Here is a 17424-nt window from a genome sequence, read left to right on the forward strand (position 1 = left end):
GGAAATCACAGCTGTAAGGTGCAGCAGGAAAAAGACACGGCCCATTTAATAACTGTGCATCTTTAAGACTAGATTTGCTTGGGGAAGAAGGCTTTTGTAGAAAAGCCTGAGCTGTTAATCTGTGAGAGGCCTATGACACTGAGGATTGCCATTTAAAGTTAAGGGTCCCACCCAGAAACCTTTGCAACTGTGAACAAGTGAGTGTCTGAAAATCAGATACTTACCTGTTTGCCCTGCACTAAAACATTAGTAATGGATGGGGCCAGGCTGTCCACTACTTTACTTAAAAGACTTGCTGCACGGCGTACAACCGACCTGGGGGCAAAGAAGAGAGCAGGCCAGATGTTCACAAATCTAAAAGATGATGAATGAATGAGGAGCCTTAAAAATACACACAGTTAGGTCCTCACCTGATAATTTGGAGGAAACACTGAGCCCAAGACAATGGACCTAAAAACTGAAATTTCCCAGACTGTAGAGCCATCCAGAATTAGGAAGGGATCCCTCACCCTCACCTCTGCCACCAGGCTGTGCCAAAAGTATTGTTGGTACCATTATCAATTATAAAAGAAAGAAATGGGTGCTTAACTATTCCTTTGACTGAGGAAGGGAAGGTGTGTGGGGAGGAATTAAAAGGGTATTCTGATTTCACTTTAACAAATTCATTATTAAGTCTGTCACTGGTACATGTGACCTATTCCTATAACTACTTTAAATCATGTTTCTTTTGGTGCCTAGATAACCAAACCCTGTATTAGAGGGCTCACTTACTACTGAACTTTAGAAAGTGCTAAAATGAAACACCAGCACTTTTTTTCTTGATAAAGCCAGAATGTTCAGGGAAGGAATTCACACTGCTATTTTTACATTTCTGAAGAAGTCTTAGAATGCTGCGAGAATGGATTTTTTTTTAAGCAGAGCACATGCAATACATAAGACCTTTTTTATTTTTCCCTCAAAAGTAAAAATTCATGTGGAACTTCTAGATGGAGAAAATAAAATAAAAAATATAGGTTTGAAACTGCATTTTTTAAAAATTTCAGGATATCCATAAAAGCTGACTTATATAAAAAGCATTTACATTCCTTAATCTCAACATAGATAGACTAGCAGAAAATTAAGTCAATAACTGATAAAGTTAGTGAAACAAATACTTGCTACTTTTACAGAAGCTTTCACCCACACACTGTAAGACAAAAAGACATGTTTAACTCTCAGACTGCAAATAAGTCCACACGTTTCAAGCAGCTTGAGTTTCCAAATTCTGTGCATGTTACCTGTTTCCCATGTACCAGAAAAGTAGTAATGTGTGGGGCTATAGAGGAAGAAAATTTCTGGGTAAATGCAGCCCCGTAGCGTACCGCCAACCTGGGTGTGTCAGTGGAAAGCCGTAAAAGGGAAAATAGAGTAAATAAAACTTCCAGGAGTTTGTTTTTTAAACATAACATTCGGCATTCTAAATGCTTGCTAGTTAATGATTTATTTAAAATGCAAATATAATACATAAAGCAAGAACAGGTTTGCTCAGCCAAAAATAAGACTATAGACCACATCTGAAACATACTGGCTAAAGAACATCAATAATTGGCTTGCATGCCTTCCTGTATTGAGAATTTACGTGAAAATCTGAGAGACTTAACCATAGGATTACCATCACATTATTTCTTCTGGGTAGGAATGGTAGGTACATTTCCTATTAAAATAAAGTTGAAATACTGTAAGAGATTGTTTTGTCCAACCCTTTATTTTAGAGATTAGAAATCTGAGGCTCTTTGAGGTTAAGGAAGTTTCTTATGACATTACTTGAGACTTTAAAAAAATTAGATATTCACAGATCATTAAAAATGTGTGTGTGTGTGTGTGTGTGTGTGTATACTCTTACTTTCAAAATTTGTCAGATGCTGCTATTAAGGCTGTTAGAATTGCATCAAAATGCAGAGGGCCGTGCATTTAGGCATACCTACCACATTGTGAATTGAAACCGTTTTATCTAAACTTACCTAATTTTTTTTTAATTCCTGGGAAGAGACTATCTGTAGAACAAATTGGTTATTTTTCTTGAAGCAACTACACTCACTGGGATTAATTCAACTTGGGTAGTGAGAGAACTACTTTCTAACTATATTATTTTTGCTTACAATTAAAATAAACATTGGTCACTTTTTACGGCCTTCTATGGTAACAGAACAGGTGTCCTAAATACAAAATTGAATCTAAAGCACCTTGCTGGGACAGAGGAAATATAGAGTAGGAGAGAGTCAATAATAATCAATCCAGTGAATAATCTCCAGGTTCAATTCCTACAGAGGTCTTAATTCCCAGACTTTTTTTTTTTTTTTTAAATCTTGGGAGAGCCATGCTACAACAGAGTGTAGGCACATCCTTAGAAAGTAGACAGTCACAGTGCTGCAAGCTTGGAGTTTAAAAGTAAAAAATGAGATGAATTAACCATCTTTAAGATTGGTCTTTAGACTATAATATACAACAACACAAAAATAAAACATAATGACAAGGACACTAATACAAACCAAAGCTTTTTGCTGCCAGCTCTTCTATAGAGTCTCTCAATGTGATCAGAAACGGTACCTAGACATTGGATAATAGAGTCTTTGTTGAAGAAAGCTTTTAATTAAATACATAACATTTATTCTCCTTTAAAAAAAAAACCACTCTTTTTCATTTTGTTCCATTAGAGTTGATACATCATCCATTAATGTTCTGAACTCTGTGACACATTTAAATACGTAAACCTAATAATATGTAAGAGTGTGAATGTCCCCAGCACTTGTTACTCTTTAGTCTAAGTATATAATTTTGGTGAATATTTTATTTCTTAAAATTCAATTGTTTTCTCAATTAATATGCAATCTAAGCTTTAAAAAATAAATACAGATATTAATTTAATTTGCTGCAGAAAATAGAAAAACAATACAGTAAAATAATTAGCAAATTGAACAAATACTGTTGACTCTGAATATATATGACTTTTCATTTATTTGTTCAATGAAACTTTATTGAGGCCCTGTTTATGTGCATAGGGCCATGATCAGTCCAATATATATTAGAGCTCCAAAGATACCATTGGGCTTCATTCTTTGGCCGCTGTGTGGTCTGACCTCATGACTGATTTTGTTAATAAATCAACAATGTAACAGAATAAAACACCAAAAAGAAAACAAGGGTAAAGAACAAGATCTTTAACATTTTACTCTGAACTTATTTTTATAGTCTTATAACAAATTAGATGAAATTATATTCAGGTTCTGTAGATGCTTATAATTTTCAGTGTATCATAAGATTTTAACAGATTTAAAACACTTAAAGTCTTTCAAGTACCTAAGTAAAAGACAAATATTTTTCTCATTTATAAAAAGTTTAAAAAATAGTTCCCCCAGCATTTTCATTATAAACTATTTTATACAAATTTTGTTTTATTTAAAAGCACTACTAAAATAACCATTCTGAATTCTAGGTTCCTAATAACATGTTTGATTTTCAAAAATCCTATTATTTTAGCTAAATTTCAAATTTCAATAAATATCCCCAATATAATTGAGATTTTTGTTTATACTTACAGTTTTAAGACTAATTAGAAACATGAGAAATTCTGTTTGAAATTTGCATAAAGTTCATCTGCCTTTAATGAGCTAAGAAATTTTTTTTTGGTAGCTGGATGGTATGGGGATTTGAACCTGTAAGGTTGGTGTTATAAGGCTATGCTCTGACCAACTGAGCTAACCAGCCAGCCAAGACTGTGAACTGGATACAATTCACATGTGTAATACTAAGAAGGTTATCTCTTACCTACAATAATGCAAAAACTAAGTAGACCTCATTTGAATGAATAATTTTGTTTAGTTCATTACCAGAACTATAAATATTACTAATTACACTGTTGTTTGGGCCACTAACTTAATTTTCATCTCTAACCAAATCAACCTACACCTCTGAACACAGTATTTTCAGATGAGCCCAAAACCTTAAGTAACTAGACATTAAGTACTTGAAATATATTCTGTATCATAAAATACCAGAAGCAGACCATGATATGGGACTCAAGGATTCCTTACAGTCATGACTCAAAATACAAGTGTGGATTTCAGGGATAACTGGGTTTCATTATTAATGCAGAGTGGACATAGACATGATTAGAAATGATTTATTTTTATTAACCATCTTCAGAGCACAATTCTATTAAAAGCCATGTTCCATTCCAAATGTTTGCTGCAGACTAGGAGGGAAGAAGTTTTACAGACATAACAATTCAATATTATTCTCAAAAAGTTATAGAAAATAAAACTAGAAACTGAAACTGTCAATAAACAACTATTGGATCATCAGAGGTTAATAGTCACAGGCAGAATCCAGGCTCCAACACCATTCAGACAATCAGAGAAACAATCAAGCATCACTGCATGAAAGCAATTTAGGAGTTCATACATCAGTCTACTCCACTCTAGGGGGTATGAATGAACGTTTTCCATTTAAAAGTTAAAAAAAAAAGTTTAATGGAGGAGGAAATAACTTGTAACATTTTAGTGGATATTTTTTATGCATATTTGATGTATGTTCAAGAATAGAGATGTCCTATTATTTAAAATGCCACCCTAGACATGTACTCTTACCTTCCTTTGTGATGAAGTTGGGGCCTTCTCTTTTGAGCAGTATACCCAGCAGGACGGTTTGACTAGCTAGACAACTGCAGTCCTGAAAACATAAATCACTGTGAGGAACTGGAATTAAATGGGTACAAGAATTACCACAGGAGGTGACTAATCATGAAACCACATGATGCAGAAAGAAAATACCTTGCTATGGAATTGAGAAAAGATAGAATGTCACTGATATAATACCAAGCACAAGACGACATTATATACAACAATTTATCTTTGATATCTTGGGGACAGAAGGTAGACAAGCCAGCTTCCTGAGGTAGATAGATTTAATAATCAAATTTTCCAGGAAACAAGATAAGCAATGGACAGAAAATATGTTGTCTACAAGCATTAATACTGATTCTGCTACTCTCTGAGAGGCTTGGCCGAGTCATTTAACCACTCCCTTCTTGACTCTACTTATTAATAAATGGGAGACCATGTTGCTACTAACCTGTTGTGAAGAGATGGGTGGTATTATGTTATGAAAAGATGGATGATACATGTAAAATTAATGCTTATCATATATTAGAGTACAGTGCTATGTGCTTTGTGCCTGTTATAACATGTTCATGCTTATGTGGATCCATATAATACTGATCAATAACAAGAACTGATGATGTCTGGAAGGATATATATTTGGTCTACATGCTCAAATTTGTATGGACCAAACAAGATACCACAGTGTTTATACTTCTACATGTAGAATTTCATCTCCTTGAATAAGTACTATACCCTACCCTTTTAAAATGTAAATAACTTCAGGAAAGTTAAACTATTAGGTTGTTAAAGTGTTCATATGGATGCAGTCAGAGGATTGCTTTCCTTATTGAAAAGAGAGACTTAAAAAACAAGCATTAGATCACTGGGGCAAGAAAGAGACCTGGATGAGAAAGGACACTGAAAGAGAAATATGGAGAACCCAAAGGCAACTATAACTACCTTATCTTTGCTAGTGGCCCATACAATACTTTTATATGCAAGAATATTTATCCACATGCCTTAAGCACCTTTAAGACATCCATGCTAATGTGAGACTAAAAGAACAACCTCTCATTACTGCCCCAGTGTAGACAGGCCATCCACTTGACATTAATTGCTATCTTCACTGAGAGGACAAAAAGACATGGCCTGACTCTGTGAGTTCCTGCTCTGGCGACCTCACTTAGGGTCATGTGTAAACTGCATCTTCCTCACATTCAGTTTTTGAAGAATTTCATGTGTAGATTTGTTTTTCCATTCACTAATGGTGATATCCAGTTGTTGTTCTAGTTCAGGAGCTTTGGGGGTGCTGCTTTGTCGTTTGACTTTTGAATGTTTGGGAAGTTCTAGTTCCTCAAAACTCTTAAATTCTGGAACCCTGGAAATGAAAAGAAAACGTTTCAAATTTCCTGCTTTTCTAATGTAATCACAAGAAACAGTACATAACTAAATAACCCAAAGGGACTTACTCTTCTGTGTCACTGATTCGTAGAAAGTCAAGTTGTTCTACTACAGCTCCAGATATTAGTGTCTGAAATGTGATTGAGAAAAGATTTAAAACTCTTAAATTCGTCTCTATTTTCTCTGTGCACACACTTTTCTATAAGTAATACTATAAAAAAAAGTTTACTTAAAAAATATATACAACTCTGAAGTAATCTAATGTGAGCATTCTAAAATCAGACAGGTTTCCACTTACAACAAACCCCCTAAAACAGAATATACACATCAAGTTACAGTTTCATGAGTCACAATAAATAGGAAAGTCAACATGAGATAAACTCTGTTCTTAGAATTGTGGGCATTTATTTTTAATTGATATGTAACAATTATACATGTTTATGGGATACATGTGATAAGTTGATACAGGTATACAATGTCTAACAATCAAATCAGGGTAACTGGGATATACCTCACTTCATTCATTTATCATTTCTTTGTGTTGGGAACATTCCAAATCTTCTCTATGAGCATTTATTTTTCAGTTGGTATTAAGATAATTCAGTAAGTATTAAAATGCTTAAAAAATAAAATTTTGAAATTAAACATGAAATACTAAAATTGTTTTGGGAAAAGACAATATGAAATTGCACTTTGGATTCTGCTACTGAAACATATTTCAGTGTTATCCACTGTTGGAATACTCCAAATCTTCCTTTTTCAGGATGATGAAGGTATTGGTTTTTCAGGCCAGTGTTTCTCTGAATTCTGCCATGTGGCAACCCATATTTGGTCATTTTATTTTCCATTAGTTCTGGATTATAGGTTGAACAAACTAAATATGAGCCTGAACTCAAACAGTTTTTGTCACTGGCTCATGGTGACTAGTACAAATGAATGATAATCTACAATGATTTTTAGCATTATGTGTCACTTCTAGTTATCTGATGACTTTCAGGGAAAATTGAGAAATATATTGCATACAAAAGAAGCCATAAATTAGTATTTGAGAAATAAGACAATTCTTCAATTAAGAATGTCTTACATATACTATTTTCTCTATTTTCTCACTGTTCATTTCAAATGTGAAGAAACAGGACATAGAAAATGTTGCTTTTGTTGGTTAACCACCCAGAGTTACGCTGCCTTCTCCTCTAATGAAAACTCATAAGCAAAGTAGATCACCAAAAAATACCAGCTTACGGACAGCAGGATGGACATATTACCAGCAATCATTCTAAAGCCTCCTTGCAGAGTTCAAATGAGGAAGGCCAAACATACAACTGATCTGCACATTTTTACATGTTCCAGCTACAGTCAAATCACTCTTGAATTCTGAGTTTCCTGACAGCAGAGCCGGGCAGACAAAACATAATAAAGATTAGGTGAATGAAATTTCCTAATGCAGGCTCAAATCTATAAGTCTTGCTCTTTAATTAACTAATTTATTAGACAAATATTTATTGAACACCTACCATATGCCAGGCACTATGCTAGGTACTGAGAATACAGCATGAACAAAATACACAAAATCTTTGCCCTCTTGAAGCAAATTATATATATAATTATATTATTATATATTAATTATGTTGTTATAATTATTATTAAAACTACAATATTATAATATATATAATTACTCTATATGTGTACTATGTCAGATGATAAGTGCCAAGTAGAAATAAGAAAGGCTGGGGATGGGGAGTGCCACGGCAGGGAAGCAGAAAGAGACAGGTTAGCCATTTTACATGGGTGATCAGAAAAGACTTCTCTAATAATGTGACATGTAATCAGAGACCGAAGGAAGGACTGTAGCCAGCAATATGAATCTGAGGCAAGAGTGTGTGGTGCTGAGGGGAAAGGAGGTGCAATGGTCCTGAGGCAGAAGCATACTTAGTGCGTTTGAGAAGCAGTAAGGAGGAAAGTGTGCTTGAAATAAAGTAGATGGGGGAGATGGTAGGAGATGAGGTCAGAGACATAAGTCCAGACCATGGAGAGCACAGAGATCATTTGAAAGACTTTGGTTTCCACTCTGTGTGAGAGAGGAAGTCATTGAAGGTTTACGATACATGACATAATCTAACTACCTATGAGTAAGTAGAGTATGAAGAGGCTGTCTTACATCTAGTAGGAATTTAGGAGATGACTGGAAAAATCTAGGTGAAAGATGATAGTAGCTTGAATCATGATGTTAGTACTGAAGGTGATACTAAGTGGTTAGATTCTACATATAAACTGAGGGTAAAGACAACAGGATTTAATAATAAATTGTAATGTGGGATATGAGAGAAATAGAAGAATCAAGAATTACCTAACTCTCAGAGCTGATATCTAGTACTGAAAACACAGGAGAAATAATTTTTACTTAGTATTTTCCATTTCTATTAGCTTACTCACCCTTATATTCTAGTTCAGCCCATAAAGTAAATGGTTAGTCTGAGGTAATAGACAAATCCTAAATCCCATTAATAGTCTCTTTAGCTTTTGATAAAAAAAAAAAAAAAAAAACAGCTGGCTGCAAAGGCTTCTAAATTAGTTTTGTAAAAAACACACTTATGATCAATTTGCTAGGCATCAATACCCTAGTTCTGATAGTAATTAAAAAACTTAATATTGTTGTTTATGTGTCAAATGCAATATAGTATTCAAAAAGGTATCCTGCTCTAAGACATTCAGTGACATCCAACCCGGTCCTTTCCAACTGAACATCCAATGTAAGATAGTATTCCTTTCCATCATGCTCCCTACCTGGCTTTGTTTTTTGTTGGGCCCCCTCACTAGAATAAGTCTCATGAGGTCAGAGACCTTGTATATCTTATTTACCACTATATCCCCAGTGCCTAGAGTGTGAGCTCAATGAATATTTGTTGAATCAATAAACCAATTATTTACATGTTTCCCACGGAGAATAGCAGTGAGCAAAGTACCCTGGAAATGCGAAGATCAGTGAAGCTTGGCCTGAAAGAGTTTACAAACCACAGACAGCAGCAGACACAAGAAATTAGCTACACATAAAATTTAACAAGAGCTATAGCAAAGGTTCAAGCAAAATGCCATAGAAGCACACAGAAAGAAGAAATTAATTCCAATCCAGGAGGCTTCACTGAAGAGGAGACATTGGCCTAAGTTGTAAAATTAAAGTATGACTTATATAGGAGGAAAAAAGAAATAGGATCTCTAAAATACAGTAATGGCATGAGGGGGGGAAAACTCCAAGACTGTGAAAGTACCCTGCATACCTGGGGAGTGGGAAGCATATCTGGTAACAGATTGTACGGAGAGATGCTCTGGGTAAAGAAGTTGGGAAGGGAGGCTGAGGCCCACTGATAAAAGAAATTGCAGATCATGGTCTAAGGAAATTTGAAGGGCTTGAAATAAAATCCAAGAGGAGTATATAGTTGCCATTTTCATCTACTAGAGAGAAGATGAAGGCTGAAAGGTGGGGGGAATTAGCAGTTGCTCAATGGATATAGAAATTGAGTTTGCAAGATAAGGAGTTCTAGAGATTGGGTTGCACAACAATGTGAGTGTACTTAAAACCACTGAATTATAACTTAAAATTGTTTAAGATGGCAAGTTTTATGTTTTACCACAATTTATAAATGATGGCAAATTACAGATTTAAATTTATAAGATCTTCTAAAATATTGTTGACATTATGGAAGACTGACAGCTGCAAGCCTGAAAGAAAACAGTTAATATTTACATTTTCTTTTGATAAAATACTTAACACTTTTTTAAAAAAGAGAGAGAAGGCAAAAAGTAAAAATGCTTCCATTTATATATTTTTTTAAATGCAAAACTCTTGGAGTCATGAAAAATAAAACTACTGACCTGTCTCCCCTCTAACTTCTGAAGCACAAGTAAAAATGGAAAAAATGAGATGGGTAGTGAAGTGGACATTAACTCTGTTGCTGAAAGGACAATGATGGAAGTTCAGGTGCTTGAGTATAAAAAGCAGTAAACCAGGAATGTGAAGCCATGATTTCTATCCCTGTCTCTGCAATAACTAGTCTTAGGACTGCAGATAGTCACCTTCCCACAAAGGGATCCAGTTCCCTGTTTGTAAAATGAGTGAATTAGATGAATTACCCCAAGGTCTGACCAACTTGAGCTTTGTGGATAAGGATATGTAAGTGAAGAGTTTCCCAACTTCAGATGATAAAAGAGAAAAAAGACATCTTTCCAACTTTAAAACTCTATGCTGTGCTTGATTACAAAACAAAACAAAACAAAACAAAAAAATGAGAAATCTTCTATTTATTGTCTTGAGGAAAAATGTCACCCATTTTTTCACTGTCTTCATAACTTGTCTATGATTCTTCAAATGAAATGGAAACTCTCTAAAACATGGCAGAATATTAAATTTTAAAGCTAAGTTATTTCAAACTCAAATTCAGTACAAAAATAAGAATTTGTCAACATCAAAAGCTGAAAATGACAGCTTATTATATGCCAAAAATGAAAGACTGAAAGCATTTTTATTTCTTTTCAAAATAACAAAAATTTTTATGGCTTTGCTTTTTACACTAAATCATCTAATCCACCTGAAATGTATTCTGGTGTGTGATGTGAGGTGGTGCTCTTACTTCATTAATTTTCTCTAGAGTATTTGTTGAATGATCTATACCTCACCACCAGTTCATGAACTTTTCTTGATCACACAGTAAGTTCACATGTATATGGTGGGTCTTTTTCTGAGTTACCCACACCTTGCCCTCAGTTATAGTAAACAAGTACCACAATGTTTCACTGAGTTCTCAATTTCAGTGACTGACTTTTTCATTTAGAATTTCTATTTGATTCTTTTTTTACATAGTTTCAAAGCCTCTAATAATATTGTCCAACTTGTTATCTAATTTCTTAAACATAGTGATCACAGTTATTTTAAAGTCTATGTCTGATAATTCCAATATCTGGACCAAATGTAGGTCTATTTCTATTGCCTGTGTTTCCTCTTGGTTCTCTGTTGTTTCATTTTCTTTCCTAGAATGCTTGGTAATTTTTGAATGAAAGACAGACAGTGTACATAAATTACCACAGAAATACTTTGAGGCTCTGGATGATCTTATTTTGTACTCTTTGTGAAGACTATTTCTGATTCCCTTTTACTCTTAAGTTATATCCTTTCAAGAGGGTCATCATAACTCCAAATTTTTGTTCCTTTAGTCATATGGGACTGTGAAAAGCTCCATTCCATTCCCACTGAAATTATGACTATGATTATAATAAAACAATATATTAATCGAGAAGTAACTAACATCCTTATAATAGTTTTTCCATCCAAGAATATGGTATAGCCTATCATTTATTCAAATCTTCTATTTCTCATCAAAATTATCTAGTTTTTTAAAAAACAGGTCTACATATTTCTTATGTGAATTAGAACAATATCTAGGTAGATCCTAGAATGGGAGGGACATTCAAGTATAAAAGCAAGAGTAGATTTCTGGTTAATATGGCCATCACATATCTTTAACTCCTATCTTTCCTGAAATCTCACTAAAATGACAGTAGAAAAAAATGTTTAAGGCAAAAACCCACTAAGGTATAGATTCCTAGATCCATTAGGGCAAAGAGAACAGGAAAGAGCCTCAGACCCTGAGGCCCACATACTGCTGGGAGTGGGCGAAAGAGAGCTAAAAATAGTAGATTTACTGACAGTCTATATATAAAGCAATTGGATCCAAGAGTTTCGCCCCTTTTCCTAAACAGCTAGGAAGTTACTGTCTGCTTCCATCTCCCTAATTTTTGGGTGACAATAGGCTTTTTTCTAGTTAAAGATTCTGTATTCAAGAGCATAAAGCACTGCAGAGAGCAGGAGATGTAAGGATTAAACAATGGATTAAGTGAAAAACTATATACATCACAGTGGAACCTTTGGCTCCCTCCCCACGCTGTGCTCTCAGGACATGGAAGCAAAGTGTGTGTCTTTTAGGCATGAGGTTAGGTGTTTATTTTCTGGGGAAACCGAAGAGCCTCAGAGAAAAGATCTCCAGATATTGGCACCAGATGCTTCCCCTAACAAAAAAGGCCTTTGCTACCAGACCACCTTATAAATGGATTCATCAAGATAAGAACCTTTATCCCCAAAACACAGCTTCCTATAAGCTTTTTACTCTTTCACTCTTAAAAAATCAACGGATAGCTAAAGATTATCAGACATCTGACAACTGCATCCAACATAAAAGACTGAGAAAAAGAAACCTGAAAGAGATAATGCAAATTTCAAAAAATCTCTAACATTCTTAAAAAAAAAAAAAAAAAAGACAAAATACAACATCCACAAAACAAGAATAGGAAAAAGGAGAATTTAAAACATGCTAGCCAAAATGCAAAACTCAACAGGATAGCTGCAAGAAAAAAATTAAAGAAATTGTGCCAGGAAGCATTATAAAAAGACAAAGAAACAGAAACTAAGGGGAAAAAGATAAAAACTTAGGTAAAAATCAATCAAGTATGCAAAATACAACCACTAGTGAATGAATATGTAAACATGCCATTTATAATACTACCTATATAAATCTTCCTTACAAATTTTCCTCTTATACTCAATATTGAGCACCTACTATGTGAAAGACCCTATGGGATGATCACAATTATTTTATAGGAAATAAGTCCATTCTGGACAACAATCTGAATAGTTTAAGTTAAAGGTCATAAAAGAATGGTAAAGAAGAGAAATGCCATTTCTAGTCTGTGTGATTTTGCAGAGCTGCCTTTAAAGTTTGATAAAACTTAAAAGCCTGGAGACCTTGAAAAAAGAAAGAATATTCCAGGCAGAGGAAATGGTGTAAGCAGAGGGGCAGAACTCCATAAAGTTAAGGACATAGTAATTCATTTGTACTGGCTAAAGCACAAAGAGTGTTTAGTAGGAGATAATTGTGAACAGAGAGGCATTTATGACTACATGGGAACCAGAGAGGGTCTCTGTAATTTAGGAGCTGTGAAGATAATGCTGTGAAGTTCTGAATGGAAGAAGGATTATCTCCAGGTTGGATACTACTGTAGAGTAGGAAAAAGAGCACTGCACCAAGAGTCAGCCAACTTGTCCCTAAAAGCCCAATGTTATATGGCAGGTCGCATTACCACTACGGACCCCAACTTCTTCAAATGCAAAAATGAAGTGAGCTCATTTAGTACCTGATGAGCTACTAAAGTCTAAAATTGCTGCTTAGGAAACCACTGCCAACTGTTCAATCATCTGATTGGTGGGATCAGATAAACTAAGATGGTAACAGCAGAAATAGGAAGACAGGTACAGAATAAAAGCTTAAGACAAAAACCTTGAATGGAACATATATTAAGAAACGTAACTGTAGGTTAATTGCCCTGAAAACAGAAACACACTGAAATTCAGAAGACTACCTGTAGACGATCAACATGAACTTTGACTCCTCCAATCACTCCTTTTTTAAAGGCTGCCAGCATATCTAATATGGGGGTGAACCGGCTACCTCTAAAAAATATAAACATGTTAAGAACAGAATGAGAAATTAATAATCTAATACTAAGTACTACATGCTAAAAGGGATAAAAAAAAAATACAAGGAGGCACTGCTTCCAAAGGGTTCATAATGTTAATGGCAGTAAGATATATGCACCTTACTCTTTTCATCCACTTACCTTATATTGTCTTCCCGGATGAGAACAAGAAAAAGTGGACGTCCATGCATTTTCCAATATTGCTTAATGAACTGTAATGCATTCTATCAAAACAAAACAATAAGGAAATAAGATATTTTACAGTATCTGAGCTCATCAGGATGCTTAACCATGAGTGGCAAAGAGCCAACAAAACTCTTATATATCAAGACAGTTCAGAATCAAACCCTGGATAATTTAAACTACTTAGGGGTAGAAATGTTGTAATAGGGTGCCATGTACACACAAATTAAGCTGGAAACCATTTTGATTTCAAACTTCATTCTTAAAAGTAACCTCATCACACATGTTTCAAGGTTCTCTCTTTTTTTGGCTTAAAAAATAAGTTCAAGAATGGTCTCAGGGGAAAATCATCCAGAAGATTAATTCTCACTCCATATAACTGTCGATTTATATTACAGCAGATAGAAGAGATTAAATTAAATTTATACATACCACAAGCAATGTGGAGGGAGTTCTTTATTTGACTAAATATCTATCTATCCACCTATCTATCTATCATCATCATATCAAAGACTTACATAACACTTCATATTAACTCATTTAATCTTCAGAAGAGCCCTATTGTTACTCAGTTTTACAGATGAAAAACAGAGGCACAGAGGAGTTAAGTAACTTGCTTACACAGCTGGTAAGTGGTAAAGCCAAGATTTTAGCAAATGCAATCTGGCTCCAGATTTCACTCTCTGAACCATAATTCTAAGCTGCTTTACTCTCCAAGTGGAAAAGGGAGTAGAGGAGATTTCACCCTATGGAGCTAGGAGTTAGTTGAGATTTTACTGGATATTCTTCATAAATAAAATTATTTTGCTTCAAAAAGAGAGAAACTATTACCTGTCATATAAGCATAGTTGTCAAAATAGTTCACCCCCTGCTTTTATAAACTACATCTTTTCATACTATTTGTAGAAAGGCATAATAAGCAAAGTCATACAACTTTACACAAGACAGACTCCATCTATTATTCTAATGCTGCAATAATTTGAACTCTTGCTCCAAAGCTATGCAGATGTTGCTGTACTTTCATATTTTATACTGTTATTCCCCAGAGTTATTATAGATACCCAAGAGTGCTCAATTTAATAATACATGATAAAATCAGTGGAAATAAAGTCATCCATTTCAATAAAAAGGTGTTCTGAAGCTACCTTTATGTCATCTATCAATAGTAAAACATCTTGAGACATGTAGAAATCACTTAGGTCAAAGATGATAGGGTAACAAACCACAGTCTTTCCTAGAATGCGATAAATCTGTAAAGGAAAATTAAAAAAAATAAATATAAGACATACCAAAGGCAAAGGTGCAGTAGCATAAGGCCCAATAAAAACTAAAACAGGTATCTAATTCTAAATAATCAAATAAATTAATAGCTTATGAAATCCCTATAATGTTAAGAAATTTTCAAGTTTCTTGATTGAATCAGCATGCAAAATAAATAAGATTTACTTGCAGAAAAAAGTATTCAGATAATTAGCCCAAGTACATAATGAAACATGACAGTGATGCATAGCAGGCCAAACATCATTTCAGCATGTGGTATAATCTGAACATCACTCTATGAGGTAATTTCATGAGCACCTTTGACGTTCCAAGGCAGCCAATGGGCCTATCTGGCCTTCCAGAGAGTCCTAACTTTTCATTGATACCCAGGTGAAAATAAGCCTGTAAGACACAAGTTTGTAGAGTCAAGAATCCATGCTTTTTCATTTTTGCCACTTTCTTCCCCCTGATTATCACCCTGTTAATTTCTGATCTTTCCAGAGAAATAGAGGTTAGGGAAACCTTATCCAAGGACTTGTAGGAAAACAAGCTAGTCAAAGATGTCAACTTAGATTTTGGGTCACTGAGAAATATAAGAGCAAAACTTTTGCATATCCACTTAGCAACATTCTAAAACTGACATTGTTTTTATGCTATCATAAATGTACAACTTCCATGGCTCTGTCTGATTCATATAAGAACACAAGGAGACAAATGCTTCCTGTGTCATTAAAAAATCTGCTTATTAAAGTTTTTAAAAACAGGGCCATACATCTCCTACTAGATTTCCACCTTTAAGTATTTCCCACCAAAATAAAAGTATCTTTATTGATTTTTCTGATTTTATGAATTTTATAAAAAATTCGAACTGCAAGCTAAAAGTGAATGGTTCTGTTTACTCTCACAATCCCTTATGCAACAATAATATGACTATGGTATATGTTGAAAGGGGTGTAATTTATTGTGTTATCCGTTAAGAAGCACCAAAAGTATAGATAGGGTTATAGATTCTTAAAAGTTTATAGATAAATATATACTCATACACATACATTAATATGTGTATATATTTACATAAATGAGTCCATATAACATATAATCTGTTTGGTGTTCCATTTTTTTAAACTTAATATTGTGGCATTTTAGTTTCAAGATGTTAAAATGAGCCCATGCATTTTTTCTACATTTCAATGTTGAAATGATTGAAAAAGTACAAAAACTGGGGGGAAAAAAGACCTGTAGAAGTATTAGAAAACAGGAAGGGTGCCGCAGTAGAGCAGAAACATCTAGAATTTCTATAAGGTAAAAACAGAGTCTTGGAATGAATTAGGAGTTAATCAATGCCAGAGCTGAGCACTCACTTAATCAAGAAGCCCCCTTACCCTATGTAACACCTATCCTCTGATAAAGGCAGTTCCCAATTTTTTATCTTAAAAATAATTCAATAAACACCTCTGGACAGTGTGCTATTATATCTGCAGGATAATTTCCTAGATTTGCTGGATCAAAGAGAATGTATGTTGTTATCTTCAAAACATAATGCCAGGCTGGGTACCCTCTAGAAATAATTTACCAATTTATGTTGGCATTAACGGTAGGCCTTTTTTGTCACTCTCTTAGGTCAAAATGACATTTCATTTTACTTTTAAACTACTATATTCAAATATTTTGTGACTGAATATTCTCTGATACATTTAATGGCTATTTGTATGTTCTATAAATTTTTTCATTTGTTCCCTTTCTACTGGGTATATGTTATTTTTTACTTGTAAGAGAGCTTGGTATATTAAGAACATTACCCTTTGAATCAAATATTTTACCTACTTTTTTCTTCTCAATGTTGTTATGAAATGTGAGAATGTCTGCATAGTAGGTCAAACATCATTTCAGCATGTGATACTTCAATATAAACATTTTTCTAATAGGAAATTTCACAAGCACCTTTGATGTGCCAGATTGTTTATGTTATATTTAGTTAAATTTGCCAAGCATTTTCTTAATGGTTTTTTGGGCAGTGGTTATCATTCTAACAATGGACTTCCTCTCTCAACAGACATAAAAATATTCTTTTTTTCTAGTAATTTTATATTTAAGTCATTTAAAAATATTTACATTTTTAACCTATATGGAATTTTTTTTGCATTTGATGAGAGGTAGAAATCTAACCTAAATTTTGCTAAATGGAAAATTAAACCAACTGTCTCTACACAATCTAGTGATTGTGATTTGAACTGATTTCAAATAACAACTTTATCATATACAAAATTAATGTCATTACCAGAGCTCTCTATCATGCTGCTATTGTGCAAGCATAAGCATCTCCATCAGACTTAGCTTTGTGTTTCTTTCTCCTTTTGAACTGTACATTCCTGTAGAACAGCATCCCCAGGGTTGGCACTGTGCCTAACACATAGCTGTTGCTCAG

General features: G+C 34.2%; 1 protein-coding gene across 4 annotated transcripts in view; it reads right to left on the reverse strand.

Annotated features, from left to right (window-relative positions):
* The window catches only part of PHKB (phosphorylase kinase regulatory subunit beta), a 217241-nt gene that overhangs the window by 26324 nt on the left and 173493 nt on the right, over positions 1–17424 (reverse strand). For 3 of the 4 annotated variants that reach the window (XM_063110492.1, XM_063110494.1, XM_063110496.1), the window contains 9 exons: positions 15321–15404; positions 14888–14992; positions 13701–13783; positions 13443–13533; positions 6107–6168; positions 5853–6015; positions 4626–4707; positions 2529–2586; positions 1278–1368 (listed from right to left, as the gene is read on the reverse strand). In XM_063110492.1, the coding sequence (XP_062966562.1) occupies positions 1278–1368; positions 2529–2586; positions 4626–4707; positions 5853–6015; positions 6107–6168; positions 13443–13533; positions 13701–13783; positions 14888–14992; positions 15321–15404 (819 nt within the window). Of the gene's footprint in view, positions 1–224; positions 316–1277; positions 1369–2528; positions 2587–4625; positions 4708–5852; positions 6016–6106; positions 6169–13442; positions 13534–13700; positions 13784–14887; positions 14993–15320; positions 15405–17424 lie in introns of all 4 variants that reach the window. The other variant, XM_063110493.1, reaches the window with a different exon arrangement.

This window comes from Cynocephalus volans, chromosome 10, assembly GCF_027409185.1.
Source record: "Cynocephalus volans isolate mCynVol1 chromosome 10, mCynVol1.pri, whole genome shotgun sequence".
Taxonomy (NCBI): Eukaryota; Metazoa; Chordata; class Mammalia; order Dermoptera; family Cynocephalidae; genus Cynocephalus; species Cynocephalus volans.